The sequence below is a fragment of the Paralichthys olivaceus genome, chromosome 7 (assembly GCF_024713975.1).
Source record: "Paralichthys olivaceus isolate ysfri-2021 chromosome 7, ASM2471397v2, whole genome shotgun sequence".
Classification (NCBI taxonomy): Eukaryota; Metazoa; Chordata; class Actinopteri; order Pleuronectiformes; family Paralichthyidae; genus Paralichthys; species Paralichthys olivaceus.
Genome location: NC_091099.1, coordinates 16,100,669 through 16,122,589, shown reverse-complemented (window position 1 = coordinate 16,122,589; position 21,921 = coordinate 16,100,669). Strand labels below are relative to the sequence as shown.

General features: G+C 39.9%; 2 protein-coding genes across 8 annotated transcripts; one reads left to right on the top strand and one right to left on the bottom strand.

Moving 5' to 3' along the window:
- Positions 1–760: 760 nt before the first annotated feature.
- On the bottom strand, positions 761–6,313 carry lmo2 (LIM domain only 2 (rhombotin-like 1)). Of its 4 annotated transcripts, none has more exons than XM_069528283.1 (4): positions 6,138–6,313; positions 4,640–4,847; positions 2,611–2,826; positions 761–1,855 (listed from the first exon to the last, which is right to left on the bottom strand). In XM_069528283.1, exons 2-4 carry the CDS (start codon positions 4,678–4,680, stop codon positions 1,633–1,635), a joined length of 480 nt encoding a protein of 159 aa, XP_069384384.1. In that variant the 5' UTR covers positions 4,681–4,847; positions 6,138–6,313; the 3' UTR covers positions 761–1,632. The 4 variants fall into 4 exon arrangements, with proteins under 4 accessions (XP_069384384.1, XP_019934000.1, XP_019934001.1 ...); XM_020078441.2 differs by lacking the exon at positions 6,138–6,313 and adding an exon at positions 5,021–5,240; XM_020078442.2 differs by lacking the exon at positions 6,138–6,313 and adding an exon at positions 4,961–5,230.
- A 4,760-nt stretch (positions 6,314–11,073) lies between these two features.
- Positions 11,074–21,560, top strand: caprin1b (cell cycle associated protein 1b). Of its 4 annotated transcripts, none has more exons than XM_020079334.2 (18): positions 11,074–11,297; positions 12,692–12,856; positions 12,978–13,040; positions 13,140–13,226; positions 13,327–13,565; positions 13,664–13,746; positions 15,781–15,969; positions 16,082–16,134; positions 16,220–16,303; positions 17,689–17,865; positions 17,943–18,051; positions 18,155–18,216; positions 18,301–18,393; positions 18,635–18,781; positions 19,056–19,209; positions 19,309–19,485; positions 20,797–20,903; positions 21,010–21,560. In XM_020079334.2, the coding sequence occupies exons 2-18, from the start codon at positions 12,692–12,694 to the stop codon at positions 21,094–21,096; spliced, it is 2,076 nt and encodes a 691-aa protein (XP_019934893.2). In that variant the 5' UTR covers positions 11,074–11,297; the 3' UTR covers positions 21,097–21,560. The 4 variants fall into 4 exon arrangements, with proteins under 4 accessions (XP_019934893.2, XP_019934892.2, XP_019934891.2 ...); XM_020079333.2 differs by having other exon boundaries at positions 19,306–19,485; XM_020079332.2 differs by having other exon boundaries at positions 11,131–11,297; positions 13,140–13,241.
- Positions 21,561–21,921: the final 361 nt, after the last annotated feature.

The following is a 21,921-nucleotide window of genomic DNA, read 5'->3' as shown; positions in this document are numbered from 1 at the left end:
TGTCTCTCCACAAATTTGTCTCATGCACAAGAGCAGTTCGTTGATTCAATAGTTAGATAACTGGGGACGGCACTGGAGGAGCACCCAACACCTCATGGTCACATCAGAGTGAGTGGACGAAGAGAAGAGAAACACAGGAGACCATAGACAGCGTGGAGAAAAAAAACTGCTGTGACTTCATCAGCAAACATTTCATCTGTTTCTCTCTGTAGGATTCATTTTATCCATTTTATCATGAGAAACATCTGCGTCCCAGTAGAGACATGATCAGTATCTTATCCAGCCATCTCTCCTTAGGTTTGTTACCTCATAGAATGCTTCATACCTGACTGAGCTGTCATTCACTCGGTCTTTAAGTGACCTCTTGTGGCTGAAAACTAGTTTTATGTCTAGACTCTATGTATCCCACAACTAGAAACCTTTAGAAATAGATATTATATAGATAATAGATAATAAGATGTTAACCAAATTTCTCAAGTTCCCTTAAATTGGATAACGGTACACTGCTTGACAGTGAGCACATCTATTATGTACATAATTGAGTTTCCTAGTATTACCACATTCTTAAAACCAACACATAATTATTGTTTGTATGGGACTGAGAATCAGCTTATGTTAAATACCTCTGCTAAAGAGGTTGTGTTTTTACCCCTTTCTATTTGTCATAGAAGAAACACTTTAAATGTTGGTGCAAACCCAGTTCAGGGCGCTGATCCAGGAATTTCTTTCACTTTTTTTAACATTGTGAGACAGAGCATTGTTATCAGTGTTTTTTTTTTTTTATTGTATTTCATTTAATAAATTCACAAGAAAATATCTAAAAAGCCTTGGGTGCATCCTCATTGAATTGTTGCAATTACAAAAGAGACACAGGAAACGTGAGAAGTCAATAAAATTAGTATTGCATGGGTTCCCTCCATCACTAGAGGGCGACACCAGTTCAACTTGGCAAAACCGTACAATCATTCTGATTAGGACTTTACAAAAATTGATATTTATTGGTTTATTTGGCAGGTGTGGGAGAGAACTGTGTAGTCTTATTCTAATAAGACAGAAAATAGATTCAGTGTTCAATTAGTATACTTAACAGCTAATAAAACACAGTCTTTCAGTCAGTGCAGCAGGTTGGATAACAATGCAAACTATTCAACATATATGGAGAAATAAGTCTAAAAATGAATTAATCATTTGCATTTCAATGGAGCAGTTCTTTTAACAAAGTTCATAATTTGACTTTAATCAGTATCAAATGAATCTATAGATATAACTAAACTGTAAAATAAAACATTTCCAGATTTCTTATTGAATGTTTTTACTACAGGAAACATCATTGCTAAATTTCACAAAGTCCAGTGTCGAAACCCAAAAATATTATTGCACGTTTAAGTACATATACTTTTTCTTTTTTTTTGCATTTAAGGGTAAAGTTGTTATTGCTGATGCAGTCTACGTAAGTCTCCAGCAGGGAGCAGTGCAGAGATGTCACCTCTCATTTCTGTTGAATGAGTCAACATGAACATCAGATTCATGATAAAGCCTGTAAAGGCTACAACAAGTTCATTCATCAGTGGTTTATTGCCTTTAAAGCCAGTGGGAGAAGGCAAAGTCAAGAGAGAGAATCAAAAGCTTCTCCTACACCATGTTGTTGTTGAGTTTGGTCCACTCAAAGATGTCCTGCTCGCACACAATGTCCGAGTTGATGAGCAGGTAGCGGTCGCCCACACAGAAGTGTTTCTGGCAGGCGGCACACTTGAAGCACTCCAGGTGGTAAACCTTGTCCCGCACACGCATCGTCATCTCAAACGCTCGGATCCTCTTCTCACAGGAGGCACAGAGACCGTCCTGACCGAAGAGCCTGAGTGAAACAGAGGGGGTGTCACTGAGAGGACGATGAAAAACATCACCCATCATCCTAAATAACATGTCACATGAGCAACAAGGTTTCTAAAGTTTACATTTTGTGCATCTTAAACTCTGTAAACATGGTTTCGGCCCCTGATCCAGGATTTTCCTGATTTAAAACAAATCAAATTCTCAGTCATTCTTCGGAATTTCCACAACCATTCTGCCTCTGCATTTTCTTACTTTTTACAAAATATTTCTAGCAAGAGGGAAAACAGCATATGTCAGAATCATATATTTTAATTTCCTTATTCTAAAGAGTATCCATAATAGAGATGAGCACAGCAGGTTTTTAGCAAATGTTATATGAATTTTTTTTCACTCTTTTAACATAGTGAGATAGTTTTTCAACATTATCATCGTTTTATCAGGGAATAATTCACAGATCTTGATTTTTATTTTTTAAATCAAGCACATTTAGGGAACTGTTGGGCCTTGGCGGAAGTACATGATTTACTAAGTGCCATCCTCCTTTGGAAACAATTTTCAGCCGCGGATTAATATGCATTTGGTGCTTTACTGTGCTTTTATAACAGCAGAACAGTCCTCGTAAACAACAGTTCTTGTGTTCCCCATAATAAGCATCACCCCGTGCAACAATGACGACCTCTGACGTGTTTTTAATTGTGAATCCCTCGTGTCTTGTGATGCGTACAAATCCACAAATTGCTTAATTAAATCATGATGTTACAACACCAGCAGACCGACCTGAGGTAGTCTCTCCGACATAACTTCCTCCCGAGCTTATAGTAGAGTCGTCGGCCCACCTCGCCCAGCCGACAGCCACACAGGTCACAGCTCAGACAGTCCTCGTGCCAGTACTGCTCTATGGCCTTCAGGAAGAACCGGTCGCCTATGCTCTGCTGACACCCACCACATGACAGCAGAGAGGGGGGCATCTGGAGGACCTCGTCCACCGGCTCCCTGCAGAGATAAGACGATCAGTGATCCTAGTGCTGCAACAAATAACTGTAAAAACTAAAAAGGTTTCGTCCATAAAATGTAATGAAAATAAATTCCAGTTTCCTAAAGCACAGGATGACATCATCATGCTGTTTCTTTCCAACCAACACTTGAAAGAACAACCGAAACAATTAATCTGTTACTATCGTTACCAGTTAACTTCTAACTTGTTGTTTCTGTGATAAAATAAATAACTTTGTATTGTTCATCTGTACGTGGTGGATTGTATATTAAACAGAACGTAGAAGAAGTTGACAGATTTATCTTTGTTACAAGCACGACGTATGATTCCTCTTTGTTGGAAGAATGGAACAAGCTCATCTGTTGGTCACTGGCTTCAAAAACGTTCTGTGTGCCTCGTGCTCGAGAAATTACATCCACAGTCTAGAAGAAATCAGCTGAATGTCATGAGGTTTGGAGACCCTCTTTTATGTTTTTAGAGAATTGTGAACTCGAAGAAGCTTTGGAAACATGAAGGTGATATATTTCTATAGGGAATAGTCTTGCAACTGTAAATATTCCATGTCTACCACACAGAGTGATGCTGTCTAATATCTATGATGCGCAATCATCATATATTTGAGATCTGTATCGATTACAAGGAAATAACAGGTTTCAAAACAGGTTTCTTATTATCCATCTGGTTTTAATGTTGCTGTTTATTGTGGCCCATAAACAGCAACATTAACATTTATTGTGGCCCATCTGTCTTATCCTATTTGTGCTTATCCTATTTTGTGAAGCACATAGTATTGCTGCATATTTTAATGTAAATGTGCTATGTAAATAAAGTACTATATTTTTATCTGTTTATGTATTTAACTAGCCTTTAAATGATCTGTCCATTTTGAGTTGCTGAAACTTGATGTCCACCTGATGGAGCCATGTAGCCCAGAGTGGACATGCCACAAAGTATTTAAGCCAATACTTTAACAAAGAAAGCCAATTTATATATCGTATTTGTGAAGCCTATAAAGTTACAAACAAAATAAACTGTAAAGCTATTTGAACATTATTTTTCTTTATTATTTATCACACTTTTTTTATGAACAGTTTCTTCTTGTCCAACACCTTTCACTGTTGACCCTGTGTTGACTTGCACACGACAAATTAACCTTGAAACTTAAACACTTTCACAACATGAATATATATTTTTTGCCTGACAGCAGGTGACCCCTGACCTCTATATGCTATACAAACCATCTGTATTGAGATAAAGTGGCTATAGCATCAACCACGATGCATCCTTGAAAGTCTGTATGTTTTTAATGTTGCTGTTTCTTGTAGCCTATAGTTATGCCATCTGCCTATTCATTATTTTAGTATTTAATTCTTATGATTTGTCCATCTGACTTGAACACTTGCTGTCCACCTGAGGGAGCCATTGGATTCTGTTAAATAAACGAAAGAAGCCACAAAACATTACGCCTATACTTTAACAAAGAAATGCGACTCATGCATTTTCATGTGAAACCTTTAAAGCTATAGATACAATAAACTATCAAGCATTTGGATTTGAGCAATTTACCTTTAGATTATTTCCTTCAATCTGGGCAACACTGAACTTTTCTTGCCAGGAGCTGATTGTACCTGTTTATCTATCACACTTTTATAACCTTCTGTTGGACATGAAGCAGAATATATGGTCTTGTCTGACAGCAGGTGACTCCTCATGCTATACCAGCCCTCTGCAGTGAGATCACATCAACCACGATGCGTCCTTGAAATACTGATATAAGCATATTATTTAAATGTATACCTCAGATATACTTACTCATTGGCCTCCATTGTCTTCCTCTCTATAGTGGATGACATTGCTGAAGTCCAGTCTGATCCAGATGAGTCCTCAGGGTCCGCAGCTCAGCGGCTCCCTGTCAAAGCGCCTTCGGACAGACTGAAGCCAAGACGCGCTGCACCTGCCTCCACCAGGACCCCACCAGGACCCCTCACTCTCTCTGAGCCTTTGCTGTCAGATTATCACTCTGTATCACGTCCAGGTGAAAGGACCGCAACACACAAACACACACACACGAGAGAAATCTCTGTGAGCAGCTAAACGATGATGGAGGACACTGTCATTTCCTGAGGCACTAACCCGAGGTGACGCTTCACGCCCCTCAAACGAATGTCACCATCCGGCGGCCACTTTACGCACCGTGCGAGCTTTTATTCATCCGATCGGAAGGTCATTGGTGGCGTGGGTCTCCGTGCGTGTGTGCATGCGTGTTTACCAGTGTGCGTGCTGCAGTCGCGCTCCTCCACATGCATCCTCGGTCATTGTGCAACAGCGGCAGCATCGTGTTTAAATAACATCGCCCCCCTTGGTCTCTCTCTCTCTCTCGTTTCCCTCTTCCTGCTCACGACTCTTTGACAATGGGGGGAAATGGGTCTTAAAGCGACAGCAGAGTGAGCTGAGTGAGCTGCAGGGTCACGACTCACACTGATCACTTCATTACATGCTCCACTGCACCAAAGATTCACAGAGGGACACTGAGAATCATCACGTCTCTCAGAGAGGAAACATAGTAGGGAAATGAACAGAGTTTTTAGAACCACTTTTTCAAATAAGACCCAATTGTTTCAGGAAGTTGAAGATAATGATTCATACTTAATAAATGATTCAGTGTGTCATAGATCTGTTTATAAAAGCCATTCAAATAATCGGTTGACAAGTTGTGAGAAATCTTTAACAACACCATTACTCATATACTCTACAATGCGTTATTTAAGTAGTTTTGAGTTACTTGTTATTGAGTATTTCAAATGTAAGTACATTACAATGTTGTATCACAATAATTATACCACAATGTAACACTGTACTTTGTACCAAACTATGTTTATTTGAAAGTAATGGTTAGTCTCTATGATTTCAAATAGGCTACAAACACATGATTAACTTGTAACATGTGATGTATTACTGTAGATTAAAGGCCCTGTGTGGTGTATTGCAGGGCATGAGGCCGCAATACAGTAAAAGTGATAGTTGTAATTTTTATCACAACAAAATAGAAAAGTCCTTGAAGCCTCAGAAATATTCCATTTTAAGCTGTTGTTGTGTGCATGATGCATTTTATCTTGTAGTTGGCTTATTCCAAAGTATGTGGGTCAGTTTAATTAGTGTTGGCCCATAGTTTAAGATATAACATTAAATAATATTTTCTAACCCTATTGTTGATTGTAATATCTCAATACAACAGTTCTTAAGAAAATGCACTATTGAAAAAATATATACATATCTGATAAATTGCATATTATAAATAAAGAAAATTAACTTTTCTGGATTTTTCTCCTGTTGTGCATTCTTCTTTCTTGAATTTCCTTCGGGATCAATAAAGTATCTATCAATCTATTCACAAATATCTTAGATAACTATAAAAATCGACTAACTTATAAAACTGAGAGAAAAATGTCTATTGCTATAAAATATCTCAAAACCAGATCTTTTCAGCGTAGAGCTGCTGTGGGTCCTCCTTCTTCTTCTTATCTACTGCCAGTGCCTGCAGGAGGGAGGGACACAGACAGCAGTTGGACTGGGCAGGGAGATAAAGCGCCTCAACTCCAGCAGCAGAGTCAGCTCCTCAGCCAGATGCAGTGGAAGAAGATCGCAGGCAAACTCTAAATGTAGGCTGAAACCGTCCCTGGGCTAGAGAGTGGTGTCATTGGAGAGATACCAAGCTGAGAAGGCCCAGCAGCAAGGTGAGCGTGGCACTGTTGTGTGCCATGCTATAGTAGAAAGCAAAGAACCTTCACAGAGAGAAAACTCAAAATTAAAAACCCTTAAAGTAAAAGTTTTTGTAAAACATATGTAACAAGGGTTACAGTGACTTTTAGGATTAATTAAATAAAAATGCAACAACTTTAAACAAAGACATCCCCTCCTTTAATAACCATTTGTTACTAGATATTAAAACAATCACCTCAAGCTCCTCTCAGTATCTGCTCCTGCACTTTGCACCAAACCATGGAAGTGTACACATTCAGATTTCCCTCTTTATGAACATCACTTGTTCATGAGGATTTGTGATGAACATTATTACAAAAATGTATTCAAAATAAATTATTTTCAAGCTTCCCATATTTTCCACTCAACAATAGCTTCTGATTATTTCACACAATCTTACTCGGCCACAGTTAGCATAGATAAGCATGGATAAGAAGTTAGAAAAACATATACAGAAGTTATTAAAATAACGTCAAAGTGAAAATCTGTTTTAGTGTGACAAAAAACATCTGCTGTGGAAAGAGAGGATCGAATACTTTTCTTGGGGGAAAGTAATTGTTTAGTTAATTAAGCGATATATGATGATGGATGGATGTTTCCAAGCTCAAGAATAAACTTTCAGAAATAACATCTTTTTTAAAGCATCATTCCTCCCACTGCTTACCAGCCCTGAGGTTATATTATATCCACCTTGTTTTTATTCAACCTGATATGATCCCTTAATCCATGTAAGAAAAAAAACAACAGATAAAAATGAGTTTGATCTTCTTTTTTTTTTTTACCAACAGGGTTTCCAAGAATGGATACATGTAAAGATCTATTTGAGGAGTATGGGTTTGTGCTGTCTAATACTGGTGCTTATATGAACCAAGTCATCCACATACTTCATGTAGTTTTCACCGAGAAAGCACAGAGGATGTGCAACCAGCACACAGAGTTGACGCTGTCTTCGGGGGATTGGTGCACGCTGCACTTCACTTCCTACCACTCCTTACACACAGGCACCCCACATGGCTTCCCATACAGACAAGTCGACTCCAGATGGCTCAGCATGATAGAGGAAACCAGGCTCACAGCATCGTAAACACTCTTGATAGTTGTTAGTGAAAAACCCTTATCTGCGTCTTTAGGCTTCCTAAATAACACCAGATACTCTAATGCAGACTTGACATGAATGCACCGGCCCTCCTCTACAGCAGATATGCTCAGGGGCGGAAAGGTTGTTGCAAACGTCATGTCTCAATTTTAAAAATAAGATATAAGATTTAATCATTCATATTATGTTACGGGCCCGGTTTCTTCCTGTCTGCGCGTTGGGGAGCAAACAGTTAAGAATGTAGACAACCTTTTGGGAAGTGGTGTTACTCATGCCCAGTTTCCTGTTATGCCTGTGTGGTACTGAGAGCATTATGGAGTTGAAAGCTGTGTGGCATTGAGGGCAGCCTGAAAATGAGCGTTACCACGAAACAAAAAGTAAAAGTCTGTCACACGGCCCCTGCTCCCTCTGCTCATTATTCACAAAATGAATGTGAATATTACAAGTTGCAAGTTCCTCTTATAGCAAAAAGCTGCATTGGTGGAGGAAGTACTCAAAGATTTTATTTAAGTCAAAGTGCCTCATTATCTTTTCTACTTGAGTAAAAGTAAGTACTTGTTATTAAATATGCTCAAAGTATTTAAAGTAAAAGTACCTTCAAGTGCAATATAGTTACTAGTCGAGTAGGACGTATAGATATTTGCTGATATATATAGGGAAGTAAAAGTGAAAAGTAATTGAAAATAAATCCACTTAAGTTAAGTACAGATACTTGAAAAATATACTCAAGTACATGTACAAAGTAAATCTACTTGGTTACATACAACATCTGGATTAAGCTGTTTTTAAATGGTTAAGGACTTCACATTGAATATATTGATTATTAGTGAAACAAAGCTGTGGGTCCACAGCAGGCCACAGCATAGACACAGGGGTGCAGGCCTGTTTCCTGAAATAAGTGGATATAGTGTTGGCGCTGTGATTGCACAAACTATGGAACAGCAATAGCACAACACACCACTTCCTGTCTGATCTGAAGTCTAATGATAATTGGCTTCTGTTTCAAATCCATCCTCCTGAAATGTCACAGTGTCTACGAATGCAGGAACGTTTCATTGTTCACTGTTTACCGTACACATGGGGTTAAACCACAGAGTCGCAGGATTTATTGTTAGCTTGTCAATGTCAAGGTGTAAAGGTCGGAGGTCAGACGAGGTACCACCCTTTTCTGTCAGAGATCGGCTGGTGTTCCGTGTTGTTTAATTGAAACCCAGCAGGCTGCGGAAATGAGTCACTTGTTGAACGGGAGCTTCACTTGCCCTGGGAATCCTCCCATAATCAGTATTATCCCTCAAAGAAAACACTTTCAGTGGAACAGTGCAATCAAGGAGCTCTGCAGCCATGTTAACTGCTTCCTGTATTTGGCAAAACAGAAGAAGGCTGGTTCCACATTCTTTTTAGATTAACGCTGGGTTTACTCCACTTTACACGCTGACGTAACCTGTGGACAAAGGTGAACTAAAACCACTGAGCACATCGAAGCAGCTCCAAAATGATCTGATAAAGTTGAATCCTCAAATTAATATTGTTATCTGATCATTACATTTGCCTTTGTTCTGGTGGTAATTTGTCAGTTACACTTTTGAAAATGTATCATCGTTTATGCACAGTTTAGAATTTGGGAGGGCTCACTGCCAACTTCCAGAACTTTCTAAACAACTCAGTGTGAAGACGATTATAGTGCTGAGCTTTACTGCCCCCTGCTGGCGCAAGTAATCAATGTTGATCGCAGCATTGGCTTGATCTGCAATCAGTTTCGTTTTTGCGTTTCTGAAACTCAATTTACTTTTTACTAGTGTCTGCAACCACCTACAACTAATTATCTGACACAACTATTTAATGAATTCTCGCCTACATTTGCATTAGTTTCTAGAATGAAAGGAGAAGAACTGCATTAGATGCAGGTTCAATTGTAAAATGTATCTGCTGTAAATGCTAAAAACACAGTTTAGGAAATACTATATATCATTTCTAAAAATAAATTGCAGTGATCGCACTTTCGAAAACACAACACCAGATGATTTCATATCGTATGAACGTGAAGGGGGAGTGTCATGTCACCATTGTTTCCAATAAACTATTCAGACTGCTAAAAATATATATCATATTGAATCAATGATATATTAAATATATGTGACCTTTCATATATGAGGGAAATGTTTCTCCTGCCGCTGGGGATTCAAACTGGCAACGTTCTGTCACATCCTTCTTTATCTTAACTCACAATTAGTTTGTGTTTCTTCAGAAGGGACAAAACATCTCAGCTGCACAGAGCACTAAGGAGGGTTCATTAATGAAGATTTAAACTAAATAAGATTCTTCCAAGATATATTGTAAATAAAACAGGGGCTATCAGAAAGCTGACTCAAACATCCTGTGTGCTTTCATTTTCTATGCACATTTCATTTTGATAATATGAATTCCACATGCATATAAAGAAGAGCACTTATCCCAAACTATATCAGAACCTTTTTATTCTATTTTATGTTAAACTGTTTAAACTGTGTGTGTATGTGTGTATTGTTTTGTATCCACTGCCTACATGGTTTTGTTGTACATGTGCTGTTTGCATTTGGCAATTAAAAGTTATATCTAATAAAACTGGAGTACTAGGGAACTAACACTTAATCACATGTGTATGTTTGAGTTACATGTGAGCAGAATGAACTCAAATCCAACATTTATTTTCTGTACTGATGCTGTTTATGCTTTATATAAGCCTGACAACTCGTTCGCTTATTTCTTTATTTCTTTTCTCTTCTAGACCTGGAAAGTTTGCTCTTGAATTTAGTGCATTACAAAGCAGAGTACTGTGATGACTGCTGGGCTGTGCAGTGAGACAGCTGTGAACTACATGTAATGTAATACACACACACACACACACACACACACACACACACACACACACACACACACACACACACACACACACACAGTCTACAGCAGGATGGACAGCTGCTGAACAGGGATGGGGAAAGTGATGCTGCGTTCCATGACATCTCGGAGCTCGGAATTACCCACCTCCGAGTCATAAATGGCACCTGGAACGCCCCCTCAGTGCGTTATTATGGAGTGTTTTTCGAACAATGGCCGGTTGGCTAAAGTGGACATTGTTCTTCTGTAACTGGAACACTGTCAACTCGGGTTATTAAAGTGTGACGTCATTCCGAGGGCCGAACTCCAAGGTGTAATGGAACGCGGCATAAAACTAATCAAAGCTAATGATTGTGCAGATTTTCTGCCAATTGGCTGGTCACTCATATGCCTCACCACAAATGAAAAAATATAAATTTTAAATACAATATGATTAATTTTGTATCCCATAATTAGATTAAGATTGTTTATTTCTGTGTGGTTCTGTGATTTTATGTTTTACCGATGCGTCACTGAGGTTTGTTTTGTAGTTTATGTAATCAGGCATATCTTGGACAGCTAAAAACCGGACCTCCGCCTTTATAAAGACTTTCTCCGTCGTTCGAACAGTCTCAGTTGTCGGTGAGGCCGGCGGGGCGGATCCCACACTAGAGTGAAAGAGACAATAAAGCAACACAACAATAACAACAACTTTCGCACATTTCGCTAGCAAGCTCCCCTGTGGATATATAAAATATCAAGGTGGGTGAATCGGGAGTCGCGTCGCCGGGGGAACGGGGCTGCCGGTCGGCTGTTAGCTAGCACGCCTCGCTACCCGGAGCTAGCAGTGCATGGGGATGCTAAGGCAGTGGTGTGTGTGCTAACGGACAGGGCCGTTTACCAAGCACCGTGAGCTGACCCTCTTTCTGCGGTCACACGGGGCCACAGAGCCGCCAGCCGAGGACACAGCTTTATAGCACATGTTAGTGAGAGCATATACTGATCAGGAGATGGCACAGGGTTAAATGTCCTCCCTCTAGTTCACTCTGTGTTCAAAGTTAGCCAGCTTATGATGAAGTGCTAGGATATGCAGCATGTCTGTTAAACCTGAGTATTTATAATACATGTAAACAAGCTAGTCCTCACGTAACAATGCTGTTGACTTTTAACACTGATGTTGTAGTATACATATAGTAATAGTATGCGTATCTGCTGTTCTGCTTGAGCTGCTAAATCCCACCTTTCTTTATGACATATTGCTCTTATATACTATCTGTATCACACAGCTAACCCATCTGGGACATCTGTCTCTGCTGATCTAGTTTAGGGCTTCAACTAATGATCATTTTCGTCACTGATAAATCCGCTGATCACTTAGTGGATTAATCTTGGAGAACAGGATGATGTCACTAAAATAATTGTTTTAGAACAAAATAAAAACAAAGAAATATTCAGCTGCTAACTGCAGAGTATGACTAAGTAAAGCAGTGACTTGACACTTCGAATTTTAGCAATTAATTGATTATCTAAACAATTGCTGATTCATTTTTATGACCATGAGTCTTTCACTGTATCATGCAATCTGATAACTCATGTAGAGCAGACGCAGGTTTAACTATTATGTCTAACAGAAACATGATAATCAGCATTTTTGTTGAACAACCCAGCTAATGTAAGACCTTGTTTGACCAAATACACCTACATTTAATTTAAACTTCATCTACTCAAATGGGAATGTTTGCTGGTTTGCTTAGGATTCTACTTTGGATATCTGCCAATGCAGATATCAAGTCTAAGTCTTGTCCTGTCTTTCACTTAGATTTATAAATCTGTATCTCGCTGCTTTAAATTTACAGGAATTATATTTCTGTGAGGTAACATTAGGCCAAGGATTGCTGTGGTATTAAAAGCTGAGTCAGGGGCTCGCTGTGGCTGAATTCATTCAATGTAATGCAATGCAATGTGTTACTGCATTGACAAAGAACGTGCATCTGCACTGATACTGATCTGGAGAATATGATCAATGCATGTTTACTATTTAATGGCAGTTAATGGAACCAAGTAATTCATTTAACTGAGAAAAAAATTGGCAGGGTACAAAAAAAGAAAAGTCTTAATCGCCATCAAAAGTTAATCTTTCATCCTTTAATTTCTAGATGCCCTCAGCAATGAATGCAAACAGAGCAGTGCAGTCTGCGAGCCCAGATGTGGGATCCGCTCCAGGGTTGATGGGCAATTTTACACTCGGTGGACAGTCTGATGTCTTGAAGCAGGTGCTGTGCATCATCGACAAGAAGGCCCGCAACATGGAGAAGAAAAAGGTAAGGCTTTGGCAACCATTTGTTCCAGATCTTCCAGATATGAATATGGACTGTAACTACATCTCTTAATTCCTCCACTTAATGTGTTACATTTCTAAACCGTTTGAATGGTCATCCACAGAGCAAACTGGACGATTATCAAGTCAGGAAGAATAACGGGGAGCGACTCAACCAGGACCAGCTGGTGGGTACACTGGATTCTGCATCATTCCGCACATAAAATCTTACAAATATTTTACTACTTGGAAATGTGTGAAATGTCTATTTCTCCTTGTTTTTTTAGGAGGCCCTCTCCAAATACCAAGAAATCATGTATAACTTGGAATTTTCTCGAGAGTTGCAGAAGACTTTCGTTGCACTGGGACAAGATGTAAGGCTGACTATGGTTTGTTGGTTATGTTCCCCTCAGAGAAGTGTCAGTTCGGACTGTAGAAAATCAGCTGTATGTGGCTCATGTATATTTTCATTAGATCCAGAAGGTGGTGAAGAAGTCTGTGCGGCGGGAGCAGCTGCAGCGCGACGAGGCAGAGCAGAGGAGGCTGAAAACGATTCTGGAGCTGCAGTTCCTCCTGGACCGGCTGGGAGAAGAGACGGTGCGACAGGACCTGAAGCAGGGACTCTGTGGATCACCGCTGCTGACAGATGCAGATCTTGCAGCTTTTGATGAGTTCTACAAATTAGTGGGGCCAGACCGTGATCAAAATGTCAGGTTGGTGTAAAGCATTACTATCTGGATCAATGAGAAATGCAACATATGTTTTTTTTATTAATCAAGGTGATCCATGCCACTTATCGTTACTGTCACAGGTTGGTCGACCAGTATGAAGAAGCATCTGTGCACCTCTGGGACCTCCTGGAAGGGAGGGACAAGGCTGTGGTTGGAACAACATGTAAGTCAAATGTTTCAACACTAAGTTTTGTATAGCAGTAACACTTAACTATAACTATTCTTACATTGACTGTCTTGGTTTGTCAAATTATTTTCACTATAAACTTGGTTATTTGTCAAATTGATTTGTCACTGAGCAGATAAGTTTCAAACGTGATGTAGACCAGTTAAAAGAAAGGCGTTTCAACACTGCACAGGTTACCACTGGTTAAGCTCTGTGAATATTTGGTGTTGGTTATTTTAGTAAACTTGGGGGTTTGTTAGTTTGACAATAGCCTTTATCCAATGTTTTTTTTTTTTCAGAATATGGATGAAAAATGTATCAGACAGTGAAAATAATTAGCAGATGGATCAGTATTGAAAACAATTGATTCATTCAGTCTAAATGAAAGGAGATTCATCATTCAGTACAAACTGGCCAGCTGGTGGTGACAGTTGCTGATAGTACATTTTATTAGTAAGTGAAGGTGCAGTCATCAACAGGCTTTTTTATCGAAATTCAACCATAAGTAATTTGACCAAGTAATTTGGCAAAAACTTGATCCGATACTTTCTTCATACGGTACTGTCAGCTTTAAACTAGGCCTAATAAGATAATGTAGGGAATGCAGTAGAATCGTGTTTTGTTAATGCAGCATGTGTGAGGGACTGTGATGTGAATAATCAGGGCTCGGGCATAAACGCGTACTGCATTCTCAGCGGTCTGGCCTCGGGGAAAGGCACTGCTGCATTCTGCTCGGGGGTTGAGCGCTATGGGCTTATCCTGACTCAGCAGCGGGGCAAGGTGCCAGTGGCCCTGTCGCCTGTGGTTCCACTGGTCAGCTCTCTGGAGTCATATTAGGATACTGGTGACCCAGTTCACTGTGGTGACACCAGCCAACCCCTTCAGCCTAGCAAGGAGGCCTCACTCGGTGACTCGGGGTGATATTTTTTCAGGCAGCAACAGACTTGGTGGCCTCAGGCAAGAGACAGTGGTGGAAATAACATTCACCTGCTTTACATGAAGACTCAAGTTGGTATAAAGGTTTAGTTTTTTATCTAGTAAACTACAGGCCATCCCAGCTACATTGATCCCTATGCTCATAAAGAAACACACAATAAATTGTTAAAAGTGTTTAATATTGTGTACACACTTGGGATGGCATTTGTCACTATTATCAGATTGACTATCCGAACAAACATCTCCAGCAACCTCAACAGCAGAATCCTGCTTTTACATTAATGCATGTTTAATAATAAACTAATTATATAATATACGATAGCTTAAGAGTCACAGAGACACTATTCTGCTTTGAGTGTCTTTATTTATAGTAGAGTTAAAGTACATTCTGTGATCATATTTGCATAGTTAACATTTTCAATGCAGGGCTTGTACTTGTAACAGAGTACTTTATAGTGTCATATTAGTATTTTACTCAAGTAAAGGATATGAATACTTTCTTAATCTGTAACTGATGATAATCGTGAAATACTATATTGTAGACAGTTCATACCATTAAAGCCCTAGTTGGTGTTGCCCTAGTTTTCAATCATCCCATCATTATTTTTTACTTAACATGAGTTTTATTTTCTTGTTTGTTATTTAATTTTTAATATTGAATGTCACAGAGAAATATGAAGATTTGAAACTATATTTTCTGGGTTGTATGTTGTGTCACATTAAAACTGGGACCAGTACAGTGTTTGGCTTTCTTTGCCTCAGTGTGTATAGTCTGGTTACATGACCTCACATTCACCCTGATAGACAGATCTGGTCATATGAATTTAATCTTTTCAAATGACATATAATTTTATTATTGTCATCTCAGTCAGTGGTTGGATTTTGCTCAGTAGTTTTAAAGATGTTTTTTTAGAGGGTATCTTTATTTTTAAAAGTACAAATTTATTATGTTGTGACATTTTATTTGAGCAGTTCAAACAAGAACACGTACAAAATATTAGTATCAATATTAGTAATAAATGTGAATTTGGATGTTTTCTGTCATGACCTGTCTTCACGGTAAAATGACAACCAGCGATGTTTGTCCTCTGCTAGACAAAGAACTGAAAGAGACTTTGGACCAGGTTCTGCTGAGTGGGTACTTTGACAGGTCTCAGTCTCAGTCTCATCAAAACGGAGTGTGTGAGGAGGAAGAGGAGGACGAGCCAGTGGCGGCAGCAGCAGCAGCGGTGGTGGTGGCAGCAGCTGAATCGTCAGAAGCAGAGGAGCAGACTGTTGATCCAGGTCCTGACCACTAAAGTCATTCTGCACAAATGTTGACTATTTTTAACATTCTAATTTAATAGTGTAATAAAAAGATCAGCATTACATTCTCTAAATGTTTTTTCTCTTGCAGAAACTGAAATAATTGAGGAGTTCACGGAGCCCATTGCAGTGGAAACAACAGAGGTGAGATGAAAGTTCCCTTCACCACTGAAGTCTTTGGGCTGATTGTAGTTTTATACTGACGTTTGGTTTGTTTTTCTTCCTCCAGTTTGTAAATAGACAATTCATTCCAGACGGCACATACAGTGGAAGTGAGAAGGAGCAGGGGGATGAGTGGACCACGGAAACAGAGGTACGCTGCTAGTTATACATTTTTCCTGAGTTTGATTATTTATTTAGCCACACATGATGCTAGATTGTCACTTGTTTCGCAAATGTTTTGCTGACATTTGGATCACAATAAATCCTGCAAATGATGTCGGTAAGAAAGCTGAGAAGTATTATCTCACCAAGAACTTTATTAGGAACACCATACTATTACTGTGTAGAGCTTCTCTGTTCTCAAAACAGCCTCAGTTTCTGCAGATCTGTCAGCTGCACATTCATGCTGCAAATCTCCTGCTCTACCACATCACAAAGGTTTCCTGGATTCATGTCTGGTGACCAAGGAGACAAATTAAGTTCACAGCATTATCGTGCTGGAAATATCTATTCGAATATATTTAAAACTGTGGCTGTACATTGACAAAAATGGTCAGCAACAACACTCGGGCTGTAACACTCACATCATGATTGATTAGTATTACGGGCCCAAAGTGTGTCAAGCAAACATTCCTCACACCATTACACCACCACCAGCCTGGACTGTTGACACAAGGCAGGATGAGTCCACGGATTCATGCTGTTGATGCCAAATTCTGACCCAACCATCTGCAGCCTCAGCAGAAACAGATTCATCAGACAGGCTCATTTTTCCAGTCTTCATCTGTCCAGTGTTGGTGAGCGTGTGTCACTGAAGCCTCAGACTTCTGTTCTTGGCTCAGAGAAGTGGAACCTGACGTGCTCGCTGCTGTGGTAGACCTATATTCCACATGGCTCAAAGTGTTCGTCCTGAGATGCTTTATAAGCACTGCAGTTGTAAACAGTGATTTTCTGGTTTACTGTTGCTTTTCTGTGAGCTTCAACCTGGAGTCTGGTGCCGACAACCATGCCTCAGTCTAAGTCACTGAGTTCACATTTTTCCTCATTCTGACGTTTGATGGAATATCAGCTGAAGGTCCTGACCTACATGATTTTATGAATCGCACTGCTTTTACGAGACTGATTGGGTAATTACATGAATAATCAGGTGTACGGGTGCTCCTTATAAAGTGCTGGTGAGTGCATAGTGTGTACAGAGCCTTTGTCCAGTGAGGGCTGTGAGGCAGGTGTTGTAGCACCACCCTGTCACGGTGTGACACTGTGATTTGCTTTGACAAGTTGATGTTTTAAAGGTCTGGATGTTGCTTCTGCCAGACTCAGATTTTTTGTCACTTGCATGAGAATAATTTTACATTCTGGCTCCTGAGGGCAAACAGTGAAACTACGCTGCAATGCTCATGTTCCGTATTTAGTCATCAGCAGTTTCGTTTAAACTCTTCTGAATTAAAGTCTTATGTAGTCATACAGATTAAATTTGTTCCTTTTGTTTTTAAGTCCATCACTAACCTGTTGTGTGTGTCTGTCTTACTCCCCCAGGCAGTCAGTGCCATGCAGCAGCAACAGCAGCCTGTGCAGCCTGCAGCTCCCCCTGTTGCCTTGGAGACTCACCCCATGAACTCAGCATCTCCTGTGCCACCTACTGACCCCATGGCCAGGAAGCAGGTGGTGCAGGATTTAATGGCACAGATGCAGGGAACGTACAATTTCATGCAGGTGAGGAGTTAGTGTGAAGAACAGAGATGTTTACTGTAGAAGTTTTAGTATGATGCTGATTACATATTTGTTGTCAGGACTCCATGCTGGAGTTTGACGGACAGCCCGTTGATCCGGCCATTGTATCGGCGCAGCCCATGACACCTGCTCAAAACATGGACTTAACACAGATGGTGTGTCCACCTGGTGGGTTTGACAAAGAGAAAGTTTTGACGTCATGATGTCTTAATATTAAAACTAATATCTTACAGTGGAAGTTGACTACAGTGAAGTGTTTAAATCTTCTCAGTTCACCCAGAGTCCCGGCTATCACAACCCAACATTGTTCCTGTCCAACCTGAGCCCACGCAAGTAAGTAACCAAACATGAGAAGCCAAAACTGACCACCAGGGGAAAATCTTCATATATGATTATTGTCAATCTCCCTATTTACAGGTCCCCATTGTCTCCCCAACACCGCCCCCCATGTATCAGCCCTCACACACGCCAGATCCTCGACCCTTAACAGAAACTATCGACCCCATCCAGGTAAACCAGGCTCTGCTTTTCTTTGAATGATACTCATAGTTTTCCATAGTGAAGACTCACATGTGTTACTTAGAAATAAGTTGTGTTGGAAAAATCTTTAATTTGTTTTACTGATGATGAATGTTGGAAAAAAAAAAAGTGTGATAATTTTCAGGGAACTGTTTTTTTAAATCAAATCACCCAATCATCATTAATCAGTATCTTTCAGTCCTGCAACTTTTCATGTCTCCCTGTTCCACAGACCTCAATGTCCTTATCATCGGAGCAGCCTCCTCCCTCAACTGCTCTCCCCCCTGCCTCCCAGACGCAGGTTTTCCAACCTGTTTCCAAAGCTCCTCACAGCAGTGGCATCAATGTCAATGCGGCACCATTCCAGTCAATGCAGACAGTAAGACCATGACACAACGTTAACAAACAATACCTGTTTAAAACCCTCATTGATCAAGTTTCATCAAAGACTGGACTGTCATAAAGCTAAATGACTTCCATTGGTAATTGCACATTGAGTCCTTAAGTGCTCTCGCATTGTTTTGCGGTTCTATGGCTTTGTAGTCCTGCAGCTATATTGTGGAAATAGTGAGTAATGTACTTTCCTCCTAATGAGCCTGTGACCTTTCCTCTGGTTCCGGCTTCACTACAATGTGGCCCTTGTCTACCCTCAGGTGTTCAACCTCAATGCCCCAGTCCCACCAGCTAATGAGACGGAGGCTTTGAACCAGGCCAACCAATACCAGAACAACTACAACCAGGCCTTCAGTAACCAGCCACAGCATCCTGTGGAGCAGACGGACATTCAGTCAGAACAACTGCAGTCTGGTGGGTAGATTTTTGTTTCTGGGATCATATTCCAGTGTAATACTGTATTTTCACCTCTGAAACGGTGACCTGTAACAGTGATTCCATGTTTTTTAGTAGTTGGCGCTTTCCATTCCCAAGACCAGTCAGGAGGCCACCAGCAGCCTTCTCAGCAGGGCCCAGGCTTCGGCAGGCAGGGTCAGTCCTTCTACAACAGCAGAGGCATGTCTCGTGGCGGACCTCGTAACGCCAGGGGCATGATCAATGGCTACAGAGGCTCATCAAATGGATTCAGAGGTAAACCCACAAGTTTATCAATTATTTTCACTTAAGACCTTTTGAGACGATGAATATGTTACATCGATAGCTTCATCAATCTGGTAAAGTAACAGATTTTTGTCTGTTCTTTCACTTTCACTCTCTTTGGCCCCGTACACACCTGGTATTAACATGTGGTTTTTGTGATCTGATCACAAGTGAACAGCTCTGAGTGCGTGCGTTCACACCTGGCATTAAAATGTGGCCAATGTGCGTCTGTTGATTGGATCTCAGATCAGATCTCACCTCCCCGCTCTGTACAGCAAAAAAGGAACGTTCAATACATCAAGAAACTGTAGTGGGTCAAAGGATGTCGGCTGAGAAGGAGGTCCCTCATGTGGCCCAGGATGGAATTGCGTTCACACTTCTAAAAGAGTGTGGACACATGTGGCCCAGACCTCCTCTGAATGCAGTCTGGTGTGCATTCCCACCTGTACTCACAAAAACCACATATATTACAAGGTGTGCACAGGGTCTTTGACGAGGCGCCTGATCGTAGTGTTCTTGATGCAACACAGTTTTAGCAAAGAGGAAAAAAAGTCCAATGTCCAAGTCTTTTTTTTTTTTCTTTTTTTTTTATTGTCTTGTGCCATATCAGTATTCTCCTCTGTGAGGGTTCTTCAAGACAGACTAATGCAGCAATAACAAGGCTCCTTCACAAATGTTCCCTCTGAGGTTTCAGCTTCTAAGCTTTTAGCTCCATAAACCACACAACCTGCTTGTTTGGCACAAACTCTCTTGAAGAGTGTTGGCTTTGACCAAAAGCATTTGTCTCATGCAACTCAAGTTTATTGTTTTTGTCTGTTATGATGCTTATGATCGGCCTTTTTCACTGCGAGTGCATCAACATAACCAGGCACACTGTTTTATCTTTTACCTAAAAAAAAAAATAAGGATTTGTCAATTAATTTTGGAATGAGCTGCATCTTTTATTGACACTCACCACATAAGTTATGTATGTGTTGTGATCACCATAAACAGGCATACACCTTGAAGGACTCATTTTCTTAAGCAATCTGTGTAAATGTCTGTCGTGAGAATCTGTGTTTTCACTATTTAATCTTGTGTAACGGGAACCTTTGTTAATTTCACAGCATTTTATTCAGATATGTGCTGAATAATTGATATGTGCTATGTTACCAAACCCCACCCATTTGTTGGGTGACATTTCAAATGTGACTTGAGTGCTTGTTTACATGTAAAAATGCTATTGTCTGAAAGGGGCTTAAAGGAGGAGCTTAGTTTTTGTTAATCTCAGCATTTTAAGTGAAAAGGTCTTATTAATTCCAGGTGGCTATGATGGTTATCGTCCACCATTCGCCAACACTCAAAACTCTGGCTACGGACAGACCCAGTTCAACACACCACGGGATTACTCAAATGGAAATTACCAGAGGGTATGAAAGAAGCCTTCACACTTCCCACTGCCTTTTTTATTTGATCTTTGTTTTCTGTTGGGAGTAGTTTCTAAACTGTCTCTCTTATCTCCCCCTGCTGCTTCAGGATGGTTACCAACAGAACTACAAGCGCGGAGCTGGTCAGGGACCCAGGGGAGTGTCGAGAGGCAACACTCAGGCAATGCGATCCTGAAAAGGCCTTTCATAATGACTGTGACTGATTTAAATTGCACCACACAGAAAATTCAAAATTCAAGAATGCATTTGCCCCAGCTCACTCATGTCCTCTCTTTGTTTGTTCTTCATCAGTGGTATTTTTCCTGTTTCTTCAATCAAAGTAATGCCTGCTTTGATATTTGGAAATATTCAAATCATTTTAAGTCTAAAACACAAGGTAAGCTGTAAATCCAATCATTGATTTACACATGCTATGTGTTTCAATATTCCTGTAAACTTGAAAGATTTCATAAGTTATTTTTTGTATAAAAAAATGCACCTGCCACTGCTGGTCCAATCCTTGGGAGTTTATTCCCTTTCTCAGTTCTTTTCTGTCATTTTGATTCTAAAAAAAAAAAGCATTTTATGTTCAATGAGCTCCCGTTTTCTTGTTTGTACATTGATGTTGCTTCAAAAGTTTCAATAAAGTTGTGTTGCATACCCTTGGTTCAGCTTTGAGTTTTTGCTGTATAGTTGAGAAATGTTACATGAAATTTTCAAAATACAATTTGTGCTGATAAATGATTTGTATTTTGCCATGGACACACAGGTGTGCTCATTCAGTTAAGGGTCTGACAACTAAAAGTAATTTTTAATGGAAATTTTCATCAGTAATTACTTGTTTATAAAACAAGGATGAAATGTTAAGAGGCTCATCACAATTTTAGAGCCCGATTTACAGTCTTTGTTGCTTTCTCAAACCAAAAGATATTCACATTACCCTCTCAGTTAATCAGTAAATATTTTCACTGGATTATAGCTGCAGTCAATGATCATGTTTATTATTGATTAATCTGCCAAA